General features: G+C 36.3%; 1 protein-coding gene and 1 long non-coding RNA gene across 2 annotated transcripts; both read right to left on the reverse strand.

The window, feature by feature from the left end:
* Positions 1–1711: 1711 nt before the first annotated feature.
* LOC119765454 lies at positions 1712–2700 on the reverse strand. Its single transcript, XR_005276742.1, has 3 exons — positions 2634–2700; positions 2321–2567; positions 1712–2256 (listed from the first exon to the last, which is right to left on the reverse strand). It is a non-coding gene; the product is annotated as an uncharacterized LOC119765454 (long non-coding RNA).
* A 9733-nt stretch (positions 2701–12433) lies between these two features.
* On the reverse strand, positions 12434–14078 carry LOC6040255. Its single transcript, XM_001849641.2, has 2 exons — positions 13424–14078; positions 12434–13360 (listed from the first exon to the last, which is right to left on the reverse strand). Exons 1-2 carry the CDS (start codon positions 13874–13876, stop codon positions 12971–12973), a joined length of 843 nt encoding a protein of 280 aa, XP_001849693.2. The 5' UTR covers positions 13877–14078; the 3' UTR covers positions 12434–12970.
* Between the last annotated feature and the right edge of the window lie 882 nt (positions 14079–14960).

The following is a 14960-nucleotide window of genomic DNA, read 5'->3' on the forward strand; positions in this document are numbered from 1 at the left end:
AATTACTTTCAACATTTCATACATATTTTTGATCCACAGATCGATTTTCTCGAATGAGAATACGCCCTACCACGTGCTTTTTAATGTTGTTGTTTACACTTGAGAGTAGCTCGGGATAGTTGTCATATCTCCTCTGCGACGGCAACGCCACCAACGGTTAGCCATTCTCGATAAAACCGTTGATCAAGCCAAAAGGTCTGTTGTTTGTGAAAGAACACAAAGACACGATATGTTTGTTTCTGATCATTATATCCCCAGAAACACGTGCACCTTGATTTTTGCGAAAATATTTAGACAGGACGAATGGTTTTTCTCTAAAATTTATTTGGTGAATTAGAGCTGTTCGCTTCTCCCACATATTGCATGCAATTTTTGCTTGTATGCTACAGCGATGAACCATCCTGATACTCCACATAAAATTTGGAGAAAAACCATTCTGCCCTGTCTAAATATTAAAAACAAAAATCAAAGTGCAGTTGTTTCTGGGAACCTCAAACTACATGTTTCCCCTCGAGATGAGCTTACGCAATCGTTTTTGTATTATTTTTTTGTAAGTCAGTGTAATAGAGAATGGACCAAAATTCTCGGTGGGATGTTTCAATTGCAACAAACAAGTTGTTGTTATTTATCTTTTGCATCAAATACGGTTACCTTCACAGTAAAAAAAATCATGGTAAAATTTCATCTAAAAAGTTGTACATCTTTTATGTCAGAAAAAAGCTTGAATTTTACCTCTAATAATATGTAAATTTACATCTGGCAGACGCTAGGAAAAAATATATGTAATCCCAAAACAACATCAAACCGGCGATAGTTAAATCTAGCTTACAAAGTCCGCGCCCCAACCCGCACGGCCATCTCGTCGCTGTGAAAACTGGACGATCAAAGCCAATGTTGCTCTATATGTTCCGTGCATTGTATACTGTATTTACTGCATATAGGGTACATAAACGATATAATAGATACGTAGAGGTACATTGGCTTATACAGCATAGCAGCGAGTTGGCCGTGCGGGATGAGGCGCGGACTTAGTAAGCTACACAGAAAAAAAAATCGGGTAAATTTACATCATTTATGATGTACCAAAAGTGCACGTCATTAATGATGCTAATTTACATCAAATTCATTGTAAATTTAAATGCCATCCGACGTAAATGTGCCGCCCAAATGTCACTACCAAAACATGTAATTTTCCGATGAAATCGATGTAATTTTACCGAAGCCAAAAAAATTTTTACTCCGTTGAATCTTAAATCTGATGTAAATTTAAATCGCTTTTATAGGCCGTTGCTTCGAACGATATATTTTTATTTTTCTTTTTGATCAGTTTTGAAATTTGAACACTAACACGGTTGAAAATTTTAAACTGATCAAGATGAATTTAAAAATAAAATCATTCAAAATAGGCAAAAGGTTTAAAATAAACATCAAAATTAAGACTCAACGGAGAAATGTCATATTTGAACATGATTTGATTCATCCTACAATACGAGCTTAGTCTTGATACATCGATGATTATACGAAGTAACCCTGAATTGCTTAAGTTAGACAATCTCTGGAGCAATATTTTCAAAGGACGGGATGTGCTAAATGGCAGCAGGTGAGGACAGCTATTGTTATACATTTAAAATTTGGTTTATTAGTAACCCCTTTAGTAGGAGAATTGCAAAAAAATCCCAGCTTTCAAAAAGCCTATCCATCCTTTTCTAGCGTTGGTCTAGATTTTAAAGGAATTGTCTGCACCTTATGCATAAATCACAAAAAATGAAGCGAGAAACGACACAAATAATAAAATAAAGTCAAAATATCCATATTTTAGCAACCTTGTATAAAAAGGCTAAAAACTTACTTCCAAATTCGTTAAATGCTGTCATCAACCGACGTGGAGTCACTGTTCTTGGGAGTCTCCGATATGATGATGCTGTCCGTTTGCAAAATGTAAATCTGCTCGCTGCCTTCACCACCAGCAAACTCCACCTTCCTGGTCCGCTTAACCAATCGCTCATCCTGGGACATAGACGGAAGGCGTTCAGCACCAGGATCATTTGGCTCGCCTTGTTGTCACCACCGATCATCTGGAGCGTTTAACGTTCTCTGAGAAAAGCACCGCCTTGCATCAGCATGCCAACACCTTCCAGCAGCTGGCGTCTGGTCCAGCGTACCCTCCAAATCCAGCGGCACTCCCCAGACTTTTGTTGCTGTTGGGTCATACCTCGTTCGAGCGTTGGCATATCGACGGGACACGTTCCAAAAGATCTAAAATGAAGAAAATTAGCAATCAACTAATACGCAACTTGTAACGACTAACTATAAAACATACCATTTTACTCACCACTATCCCTACTGCTGGCCGTAAAATTGATCCCTTCCGTCCCAGCTAGTGACCTCCAACTACTGCTAGAACCGCCGCTTAACCTCACTCTTGCCCGATGGAACCTTCTCAAAGATGCTCTCTAGGTCCGTGGCCATGGAGCTCGCTCGGATAAATTGTTGCGATTGGTGCAGGAAGCGGACGTTTGTAGACGATTCAGGTAAAGCTGTTCCAGGTGGACATAGCTGGCAGGCACCTTGAAATTAAAATCCAAAACTACGCTGTTGTACTCGGCAGCAAAACAAAACAAACCACAACTTACAGTCATTGGATTGAAGAATACCCGCCAGATGGTGTCGAAATAGTTATTTTGCAGCTCACATCGGAAGTTTTTAAGGATTTTCACTTTCCGTACTCAAAACTATAGCTTTTTTTTCTTGAAACAAAGCAGCATTTCAAATTCACTCGACTGTTTTTGTTTATTTACTTTTGCCAGAAAACCTTGGCAGCTAAAGTTTTCAAAAGGTAATAAACTGGTTTCCATTTGGTGGGGATTGTCGGAGTTAAGTATAACCAAAATTGGGTAGGGGAATTTTTAACTTCTTTGCTAGTTAGTTGTGCTTCACAAGTATTCTTAGGTGTATTTAAAAGAATGTAGTAATTAGCATCGGAATAGTTGGGTTTTGAAAGTCAAATTTGTATTTCTGCTAAGGCCGTTGCAAATATTTTTCAAAGTTTATGTCGCCCAATGTACAGTCCCACGAAAGTTTTTTTTTGCGAAAAACAAATTTTCGTCAATACTTCGATATTTTGAAAACTAATTATTGGAAAGCAACTAGACGCGGTCTAAATGCTTTTTAAACCCCTTTTTCATACAAATGTTGAAACCTAGGCTTGAAATTTCTATCTTGTGACGTTGACGTTGATAGCCAGGGTAACCTTGTCAGGTTGATTTGTTTTTTTTCTGTAAAATGAAAAATACGAATTCGATACAAATCGAATTGTATGAAACCATACCGACCATGGCAGAGAATTTCCCAAAGTAACATAAGAAGTAGTTTTGAACCAATTTCGAAAATTTTAATAGTTAGTCAACTTGAACTAGAAAAATATTGATAAACAGCACTATCCAAGTGTCACGTTTTTCTTAATGAGTTTGAATCGAAAAAACATTCTCAGTATAGAAAGTTTTTTTTAATTGATTTTTTTTTTAATTTTTCTAACAAAATGGTTTTGGAGACAACAAAATTTTGTATCCTTATAAACAAATCAATATTGAATGATTTTTAATCAAATTTGGAACTATTTATTTACTTATCTCGAGACTAAAATTTACAAAAAATATTTAAAGTAGTTACTACTTAGTTAAACAAACATTTTTCAAATGAAACAAACATGCCATTGTTATTTTTTGAAATTATAAATCATCTAGAAGGCATACTCTAATTTGAGTACAACGTTATGCTCTTTTTGTCGGAGTTCATTGTTTGATTATTTTTTTTTTTGTGCATGCCAAATTTTGCGTGCTATGGATCTCCGACAAATTTGATTTGTTTATTTCTGTTGCTTTGATTCGTGTTTCACAAGTGTCAAACAGATATAAAAATTAATCAAAACAAGTTTTTTTTTTCTCTTAATTACCCCAATTTTATCTATCAATTTGTTCAATTCAAGTATCAAGAGTTCGCTATTTTTGCTGGTAAAGTTAAAATAAATGGTAAGTAAATTTGTTAAAAACATTTACTAGCTGATTTTTCAACTAATTTACCCTAAAAAGGGCACTTATATTGATTCAAGGAGGGATGACGACCAGAATTTCATGTTTTGTTACGGCGGTACTCTATTTTGTTGCCAACTACGGAGAATCACTGGACACTGGCTGAACTTTAAGACGAATCAGATCACACGAAGAACGAGGCTGTTCCCGTCTAGAATCTGCAGAATGTTCCGGAACGCCAGGCCGCAGGAAAGTGTGCTCCAACATCCAGAACCTTTATAAAATTGAAAGGTGAGTCTAACTTGTGGAACCTACCTTCTGAAGCAGAGTTCCAAAAGCATCCAGATGTTTGGTAAAGTGCTGACAAGGGATACAACATTCAATCAAAACAAACAATTTAAATCATTACTACAAATTGCTTGCCAATGAACAAATTACAATCAAAACAATGTAATTAGGCCAATATCGAAGTGTAAACAAAGAGTCTATCCTGCTCACATCTGTTGATGTTAACATTTGGAATGAGCAGAATTTTTGTTTACACTTCGACATTTGCCCAAAAACATCATTTTGCTAGAATTATTGATTGTTTTGTTTTGACCTAATCGATGCTTCTCGGACAATCGACCGCACAGTTTAATAATAATCGAACATTGTATGGCACCGGTATTTCAAAACACTTCCACTTTACTACGACTCAAACACGACAATGAATGAATTTGTTTTTGTCTTTCGTTTTGTCTGTCAAAAACAAACTTACAATTTAAATGCTTATTTCGTTTACATTTTGAAAATTTTACATGAGAAATGATTTTACATGTTTTTTATAATTTCAAATTAAGGATTTGCCAACCACAAAAATGCGTTTACAATAGATTCATTCATTACATTGAATCTCACATTACAACAAGGCTGTTTAAATGCAATACAACGCTTTACATTGAATTTCAAATTTACATTGAGCATGTTTACGTGAGAAACATGGTTTAAGTGTAGGGTAAATTCACATTTTTTTTCTGTGTAGGTATAACTGTTGCCGGTTTGATGTTCTTTTGGGATTACATGTATTTTTTCCTAGCGTCTGCCAGATGTAAATTTACATATTATTAGAGGTAAAATTCAAGCTTTTTCCTGACATAAAAGATGTACTCCTTTTTAGATAAAATTTTACCATGATTTTTTTTACTGTGTTGAAATATAATTGTACAAAGCTAGTACAATGTCTTTGTTTTCATTGATCTGATTTTTTCGATTACAAAACAACTGTTCAGTTCAATCATAATTATCATTAATAAGCCGCACAAACAGGTACCAAGGCTGGTACAAATTTTGGTTAAAATTTTTGTCCCTCCCCTTCAAAATTGGCCCGAAAAATCGAGGGGCAAAAAAAAAATATTTCAAAACTTCAACATTTCAACGGAAATTTAAAAACAATCAGCTGAAATCCATTTAGAATGCATACCCCTGTATTTAGAATCATTTTAAGCATGTTTGGATTGATTAAAAAAAATGAATTAAAAAAAAGAATCTTAAGTTTTTTTGGCACTTAAATTTTTGTTTTCGTCAAATCATTTATATTTTGCATAACAACAAAACTAATTTAAAATGCATTTAAAAAAAATTCTATGCAAATGCTGAAACTATGGCTTGTTATTTCAATATTTATATTTTTTTATTGGTTTAACACCCCCCCCCCCTCCCCCCTCGATCCCGGACAGAGCCGAGGGACAAAAACTTTGAAAAATATTTGCATCGGCCTAATGTTTCGTTGAAATTGCCACTATTCAGTGTTAGCCTAAACAAATTGTACGATTCAAATTTATCTGCTGCAGCTATACAGCATTGCCGCCATGATTAATACAGAACTTTTGAACTCCATCGCAAACAGCACTATCTGAATTGCTTTTTGCATTGTAGAATGATTAAAAAAAATTATTTGATGATTGATAATAAGGAAAGCACTGCACAAAGCAAAACATACACAAAAACATTACAGTTTCAATTTAATCCATTGATTTCCTTCGAAACTTGCAACAACACAACGCAATTTACACACACTATATATTAATAAAGTTTGTAATTAGGCAAATGTACCTTCATCGTTGATTGATGAAGTGTGATTACACGATGTGCATCAAATTAACCACCCTAACCATCAATCTCAATTTCGAAGTGGTTCAAATCTTGGATTTCTAAACAACTTAAACTAAAATAAGCATCTCACTGCTTTTTTTTAAACAAAAGTTTAAAGCAGGAAAGCTCCCAACTAGCTCGAGCTTTGCTGAATTGCGTGCACCGCGATCGTTTGCTGAAGGAAATAGGAGAAAGATGAAATGAGAAATTGGAGAAAAGCCTACCACGTTCGGTGAAAGTCTGATCTTGAGCGTAAACTTGTTTCGTGCAAGAAACGGTACGGGAAAAGAGTTGTATTTGTTTGGGTTGCAGGCTGTAAGGCGATTTGCGGTGGAGAAAGCCCTTCACTCAACAATATCAACGCCAAGCAGTTGGTAGCTGTTGGTAGGCGTTTGTGAACACAGTTGAAAAATTTAGTTTAGTTTTGAAAATGCATGTAAAGTTTTCTTGAAATGATATTATGACAATTTTTGCCAGGAGAGTTTTCTCTGCACTGTTCCAACCGACTTAATCATTTGGTGTAATTTGAATCGGATTAAAGTCTTGATTTTTTTAAAGTATTGCACGGTATATTTTATTAGCAATATTAAGAAGAAAAAATAGTCATCAATACTTCCAAATGTGTCTTAAAGGAAATTTCCTCAGTTTTCCAATGCTTTTGAAAGCGAAAAATTTCATCAAGATATTCTTGAGATATTTTGTGTTTTATGTGTCATTTACTCATCAAAATGTGCAAAATAAGACAAGCAGTAACTTTGTAGAAGGTGGCAAATCGCTAACCATTTTTAACATTTATTTTCAACCGAGTTTTAATTATGTGGGATTTATATAAAAAAATATTGTAATAGTAGTTTATGCAACAAGTTGCAAAAAAAGGATTTTTTCAGCACGAGTCGTACATTTATCCAACGAGGTTCACCGAGTTGGATAAATACGAAGAGTGCTGAAAAAATCAAGTTTTGCAACGAGTTCCATACAAAATTTTTTGCAATTCCAAAAAACACACACTGAGTGAAATTTTAAGTCATATTTTCATGTATTTTGTCATTAAATCGTTTAAATAAAAAAATGTTGAAAAGTGTTACTTTTCGCAACAAGTACTGAAAAGTTCAACTTTTCAGCACCCATTTGAGTGCTGAAAAGTAGAACTTTTCAGCATTTATTTTGAAAAGTGTTGCCCTTCGATTCTGTTATTTTTGGTACAGAAAAGTAGGCTTTTTCGTCGTTAAAGAATGACAGGAAAAGTGAGTAGTTTCACGACGGAATTGCAAAAAGTCATATCAAAATATATGTTTTCAACAACATCAAAAGATTATTGTACAATTATCATATTATAATCATTGTTTACACTTCACCTGCACAAATTTTTACATAAAATAACATTTTATTTTTATTTAAACATTTAAAAAAAATTGTGACGGTGTTTTCACCATTCACGAATGTTATTGCTACTTTGAAATGCATTTACAACTGTAAAAACATTTAATAAAAATTTAGAATTATTTATTTTATTCTCAAAAAATTACGACTTTTGAAAATTGCAACAGTTATTTGAAGTCCATTTACATGTTCATGTTATCATGTTCTTGGTAAATGTTTGCTTGAATAAATATCATATTTATAAATAAAAATTCAATAATAACCTTAACAATTTCAAACCTTCGTAAATTTCGGTTGCATCAACTAATTAAGAGCAGACAGGTGATTTGTACACTATAGATATGTAATTATCTAATTATTCTTGTAAAAAAATATATTTTAAAACAGTTTAATGACTTAAATTCCTGATAAACACCACGTTTTTGAAAACTCAGTTAAAACATAATTTTAAATTATTTTGCAATGTCCAACCAATTGCAATGAGGTTCCTTGTCTTATTTGATACATTTTGATAAGTAAATGGCACATATAACAAATCATTCGACAATTTTCCTGAACTGTTAGAAATTTTGAATTTTCCAATCAAAAATAAAGGAATATAAAACAAGCGGGATAAAAAAGTTCAAAATTATTCTGAGGATAGTAAACAATTTTAAATTAGTGAAAAAATAAGTAGAGATTTTTAAATACTTTTGATTAGCTGAAATTTGTAAACAAAAACAAATCCAAAACATGTTTTCGAAGCATTCAGATTGTAGTGAATAAATATGTTTCCCACTGAGAATTTTGTCTCGAGCTTCGACTCGATTCAGGTTGAAACTTTTTTGATGCCTTCAGTACATAATGTTCCATACAAATTGGTAGCTGTCCATACAAAAATGATATATGAAAATTCAATCATCTGTATCTTTTCAAGGAATTTTCTGATCGATTTTGTGTCTTCAGCAAAGATGTAGGTATGGATAAGGACTACACTAGAAAAAATGATCAACGGTTAAAAATAATTTGGTTATTTTTAATTTTACTTTTTGTCACTAAAACTTGATTTGCACAAAAACTCATTGATCGAGTTATGAATTTTGGAATCAATACTGATTTTTTTTTTTCAATAAATCGAAATATCGATCGCAAAAAAATTTCAATCTCATTTTTCGATGCTAAATCTTATTTGCAATCAAGTTATTGCCATTTTAAGGTAACTGTTTTGAAAATAGTCGCAGTTATTCATTTTTTTTTAAATCAGTGCCGATGTTTGCCAACTTTTGAAAAAATATGTTTAAAAAGCTGAGAAAATTTTCTATACTTTGCTTTTTTGAACTTTGTTGATACGACCTTTCGTGGCTGAGATATTGCCGTGCAAAGATTTGCAAACATGAAAATTGATATTTTCTAAGTCTCACCCAAACAATCAACCTTATTCTAAAGTCGATATCTCAGCAACTTATTATCCGATTTTCAATGTTAAAATATAAAACATTCGTGAAATTTTCTGATCCTTTCAAAAACAATATTTTCATTTTTTTAAAAATAAAAACCAGCATATTGATTAGGATGATTGTCCTAATTAAAATGTACAGTCATGCCCCGGTTTTGCAACCCTCGGTTTTGCACTGCCTCGGTTAAGCACGGCCCAGTGCTTAACTGAAGCACAGAGCTTATTGGATTTTGGCTATATGGGAGACATTGGCTTTAAACGTATGAAAAATCATGCAAACATCAAAAAATTATACTGTTTTGGAATCGGGATGATGTCAGCTATCCATTAAAATTATAATTTCATGGAAATCCTCACAAAAATACGTATTTTTCCTGTATTTTGAAAATGCAATGTTTCTCAAAAAATTACTCAAAATTTCAGTTTTTACAATATGGGTTTGATACCGATCAGGATTTTTTCATACATTTTGAATGTATTAACAACATTTTTTGATAATACTTAAAAATTTCACAAAACTACGAATTTTCGAAAAAATACTCAAAATTTCTGTTTTTACAATAAGGGTATCAAACGATCGGGATTTTTTCATTCATTTTAATGTAATAACAACATATTTGGAAAACACTGAAAATTTTCACAAAACTAGGTATTTTCGAAAAAAAAAATACTAAAAATTTCAGTTTTTTACAATATGGGTATCAAATGGTCAGGATTTTTTCATACATTTCGAATGTAATAACAACATTTTTCGAAAATACTCAAAATTTTCACAAAACTACGAATTTTCGAAAAAAATACTCAAAATTTCTAATTTTACAATATGGGTATTAAACGATCGGGATTTTTTCATACACTTCGAATGTGATAAATTTTTTTTGGTTACACTCATTTTTTTACAAAACTACGTATTTTCGAAAAAATACTCATAATTTCTGTTTTTACAATGTGGGTATCAAACGATCGGGAATTTTTCATGCATTTCGAATGTAATAACAATTTTTTTAAACACTCAAAATTTCCACAAAGCTTCTTACAAATGTATGAAAAAATCCTGATCGTTTGATACCCATATTGTTAAAACTAAAATTCTGAGTATTTTTTTCAAAAAATAGTAGCTTTGTGAAAATTTTGAGTATTTTCAAAAAATTTTGTTATTACATTCAAAATTTATGAAAGAATCCTGATGTTTTGACACCCAAATTGTAAAAACTGAAATATTGAGTATTTTTTTCAAAAATACGTATTTTTGTGAAAATGTTGAGTGTTTTCAAAAAATGTTTTTATTTCATTCGAAATGTATGAAAAAATCCCGATCGCTTAATACCCATATTGTAATAACGGAAATTTTGATTATTTTTTTCAAAAATACGTAGTTTTGTGAAAATTTTGAGTTTTTAAAAACAATTTATTACATTCGAAATGTATGAAAAAATCCTGATCGTTTGATAACCATACTGTAAAAACTGAAATTTTGGGTTTTTTTTTTCAAAAATACGTAGTTTTGTGAAGATGTTGAGTATTTCATGAAAAAATCCTGATCATTTGATACCCATATAGCAATAACAAAACATTTTTGGTTCCTTTAGAGAAAAAAAAATCCATTATCAAATAACAGGAAAAATACGTATGGCGTCATCCATAAAGTATGTCACGCTCTAGGGGGGAGGGGGGGGCCTTAGAAAGTGTGACATTGCGTGTTATAAGTATAGGAAAAGCGTGACAAGGGGGAGAAGGGGGGGGGGGGGTAAATTTTGGCTGAATTTAGCGTGACATACTTTATGGATGAAGCCTATTTTTGTGAAAATTTTCATGAAATTGTAATTTTAATGGGTAGCTGATATCATCCCGATTTCAAAAGGCTATAATATTTTTATGCTTGCATGATTTTTCATACGATTATAGCCAATGTCTCCCATACAGCCAGAATCCGATAAGTTCTGTACCTCGGTTATGCACGCCTCGGTTTTGCATCCCCCATATGCGGTGCTAATCCGAGGCATGTCTGTAATTCTTGATTTCAAAAATTTAAAATATAGTTTTTAACTCAAAACCCGTTCAACTTTGGTAGATGTCATATCGCCAAGATTTTTTTAAGGATGTCGCTAATATTTTCTGAAGTTTATGTACCTCGATTCTGACCAAAGTCTAGTGGGTGGGAGACAGTAAAATTGTGTAAACTACAACTACTAGAAATGGTTTCAACATTTAAATAAAAGATAATGTCTTGAAATGCATTTTACACCAGTTAAGTTGTTTTGCAATCTTAAAATTTATTTATTCGAAAGAACGATTTTTTTTGAAGTCGGCAAATTCGTCTTTTACACGAACTTGAGCATTAGGATGTAACAAAAAATACTTTTGATGAACGCCCTTTTCCTTCCAAACTTCTGTAAAAATACGCTTTTCCATTTAATCAAACGGATTGTTTCAATTGTTAAAGATACTTTTCAAATGCAACATTGCACTGCGGCTCATCATGTCCCAAAACAAAACCAATCACATGGTTGCATCCTGTCCATAATTTTTAACCACTCTCACAACTAGCCACGTGTGGCGTCAGCGAAAAACAAGCCATTTTCCACTGACTTAACGCGCACCAGCAGTTTCCAGACACGCAACCACACCCCGCCTTCACCCATCACAGCAGATGAGGAGATGATTTCTCCGAGCATCGATGCTTCACACCACATCCTTTCCACAGCATAATTATTTATATCATTTTTTTATCATGCAGTTTTTCGCCTTTTATGATGATATCACGTGGTGGGTGGTTTAAATCAGTGAAATCGAAACCCTGCCAACAACTTTCGCAAAACTCGAACTTTTTTTTTGTGCGATTCACAAGCCGTGATAAGAGAGCAGCATTATTGGGCCGCATTTGGACATCACGCGGCCGCCAGCTTGTGTGGAACTTGATTCGAAAGAAAGTGCGTGTTGCGATTTTCCCGGCGAGCTGGTTTTTCCACCACCTTCAGTGGGACAGACCATTACAAGCGGGGCGTTCGACCAGACGACACACGTGATGGAAAGTGAGAGTAATGGGACCTGTTCTGTGACCGAGTTTTCCTTTTCACTTGATGACCGGGGAGGTTGAACGCATGATTGGCGTAAGTGAGATGAATGAGGTTGATTGAAGGTTTGGATTTGAAGGGTCACGGTATAACTTTTGAAAAGGGAGGTATTTTTAATGATTTACTTTTTGATTGATTTAAGAAGGTAAGCTGAATTGATGTTAAGAAAATGGCATTTTCAAAATTTCACGAAAAAGACTCAATTGTTGAAAAATAGTTGATTAAGCAGGTTTTATTGATTTTGTTGTTTGAAAACGCTAGTTTTTACTAGTGATATAACATGGGGGCACGCTTAGTACTGTTGCTTTAAAAAAAAAGTATACATTGAGCTGTCAGATTAAGGATTTTCGAATGGTGGGGCGATCAATTAAAACAATCAGTAATTAGTTTTTAACTTTTCATTTCACTTGTTTTTTTCAGTTTATTCGGCTTTTTACAAATTGGATTCTTAAGAGACTTAATTAAATAAATAATCAGTTCTTCGAGGTGTAATAAATTAAATTACAATTAAGTTACATAAATATGTTAGCAAATTTTTAAAAACTAACTTTTAAAAAATGCTAAGGCTGCTGCTTCAAAAAAGAAGAGTCTACGGAAAGGAAGGGCACTTGCCGCGTGGTTTGCGGTCCAGTTTCGTCCTTTTGCAAACTTTTTTGTTTTGAGACAGGAAAGAGCGGCTCCAGAAGTCAGAGCGAGAAAGGAATAGTTGAGGTAACGCAAAAACGTAAACAAAAACAAAATAACTTGGATTTTCCTTTTTTCGATCATCAGTCGGTTTCCTGAAACTCTCTGTTTTGGGGGGGTTGTTGGGGGTGGTGTGTCTTTCTGTATGTGTGAGTATGTGTGTGTGTATCGGTGTGTCTGTGACTTTGGCTTAGCGTGTAGCTGTAGCGTCGGGACTAGAGGGATCGGGGCCCCCTTTACTGGGCGTAGTGTCCGTAGCCGTTGTACGCTAGGCCTTGGGCGTTGCCGATGCGGCCCCAGCCGCCGCCGTGTCCGCCGGAGACGACGACCTCATGGGCAGATTCGTGGTGGCCACCACCGCTGGAGATCAGCTTCTTGATTCCGATGATCGAGGCAAGGGCGAGGGCGAGCTTGGAGACGATCAGAGCCTTACCGGCGAGCAGAGCGAGGGCACCGAAAGCGAGCGGGACCAGGGTGGAGCCGAGCAGCAGCGGGATCATGATCCAGTGGCCGTTCTTCTTGTCCTTGTCCTTGCCGCCGAGTCCTCCGGAGCCACCGCCGAAACCTCCCTGGCCGCGGACCTCCTCCATCGAGCGCTTGATCTCCTCGCTGGACGGGAACTTGACCTGGTGGGTGGAATAAGGGTTAGTTCTGAACGATCAGCTGATCATCGCTGGGGGTCTACTCACTTGCAGGGTGTGGGTTTGGAAGAAGGACAGAACCTTGTCGAAGAGCATCGAGTTCAGCGAGCGTTCCTTCTCGTCCATCGAGCGGGGCAGTTCGGTTTCAAGCTGGGCTTCGCTCTTCACTGGGGTGCTGTCGATGGGCACTTCCTGGTCGCGGACGAACTTGATTCCCTCGGAGATCTTGAAGTCCTTCAGTGATCGCGCCACGCGGTCCAGGATTGTGAACAGCTTCAGCTTCAGGCAGGTGGACACGTCCGAGCTGGCACAGTCCTGGTACGTCTTGTACAGGTACTTGATCTCGCCGAGGTACGACCCGGAGCGGGGCGTCTGCTGCTGGCCGTCCTGCTGACCATCGTCGATCCTGTTCGAGTTGATGGACTGCGCGGCGGAAGCACTGTGGGCGAGGCACACCGAAGCTAAGCAGCTTATCACCAGTAAACACTTGAACATCTTCATCCTGACTAAACTGGGCGAGCTTCTACTAGAACTCTTGAAGGGGATAAAACGGAACGCTACTCCACTCAATCCACTAGTCTAATTTAAGTAAATCTGTTTTGCGATGAAAACAGATCACAAAGTTGAACCGCTGCACGGAACTGTCCTGTCCTGCACTCTCTGCGCCGTGAATAGATAGTTCTAGAACTGTAGACGAACGAAATCAAACTGTGCCTATCTCCGGGCCCGATCCGGCAATATATACCACTCGACGAGCCGGTTGAATTTTCATTTTCCCAACCGAGTTTTCCACCCCAAACCCCACTCCCTCAACCCAGCGCAGATCCTGGCCCACCAGCATAAACTATGTGTGTTTTGCACTAGAAAATCGCGCGAGCAGCTTGCATACATCCAACTGAACGCTGGTAGACCAACCGAGCAAGCGAGAGAGAGAAAAGTGCATACACGCGAGGTGCATCTTCCACGGTGCAACAACTTCCCCCCCCCCCACCTCAACCAGTTGTCCACCCTAAACCTCCTCCGAACTACCTCGAAACCCACCTCTGAGGTTGGTAGTTGCTGGTCAGGAAAACAACGCCGATCGCACCTTGGAGTAAGTGAGACGAACGTCCGTTCTATTCTGCTACGCTCACGCAGGCAGGCAGGTAGTCATGTCTACCCCCCTCATACATCCCCCCACTCAACTGACCACACCCTAAACCGAAAGTCGCGTGCCGTCGAGAAATACCATTTCGTTCAGTGATCGGTAGCACCCGCACCCCCACCCACATCCACCCACGCACCAATGCCATACCTCGCATAAAGTTATGTTTTATGCTGAAAATCAATCAAAGCGTGAACAGAAGAAAAAAAAACGTTGAGGCCGATCGCCGGCGCGTTCCAAATATTTAACTCTATTAAAATCTCGGCGCAGCCCCAAAGGAAAAGGGCTTTTTAACAAAACTTTCCTTTTAAAAACAACTACACAACGTTTGGTTGGAAAAAAACGCACCCCATTGGACATGGACATGCATTGCTGGAAAAACTTAACGGCCGCGGCCGCCGCTACGCGGCCAATTTTCACGCCTCATCATCATTTGGGGTG

This window comes from Culex quinquefasciatus, chromosome 1 (assembly GCF_015732765.1).
Source record: "Culex quinquefasciatus strain JHB chromosome 1, VPISU_Cqui_1.0_pri_paternal, whole genome shotgun sequence".
In the NCBI taxonomy this organism is placed as follows: domain Eukaryota; kingdom Metazoa; phylum Arthropoda; class Insecta; order Diptera; family Culicidae; genus Culex; species Culex quinquefasciatus.

Excerpts from the sequence above, each read along its gene's own strand:
- LOC6040255 (XM_001849641.2), bottom strand. The coding sequence starts at position 13,876 with ATGAAGATGTTCAAGTGTTTACTGGTGATAAGCTGCTTAGCTTCGGTG. Across the intron at positions 13,361-13,423 it reads TCCAAACCCACACCCTGCAA|GTCAAGTTCCCGTCCAGCGA; the intron begins GTGAGTAGACCC and ends TCCACCCACCAG.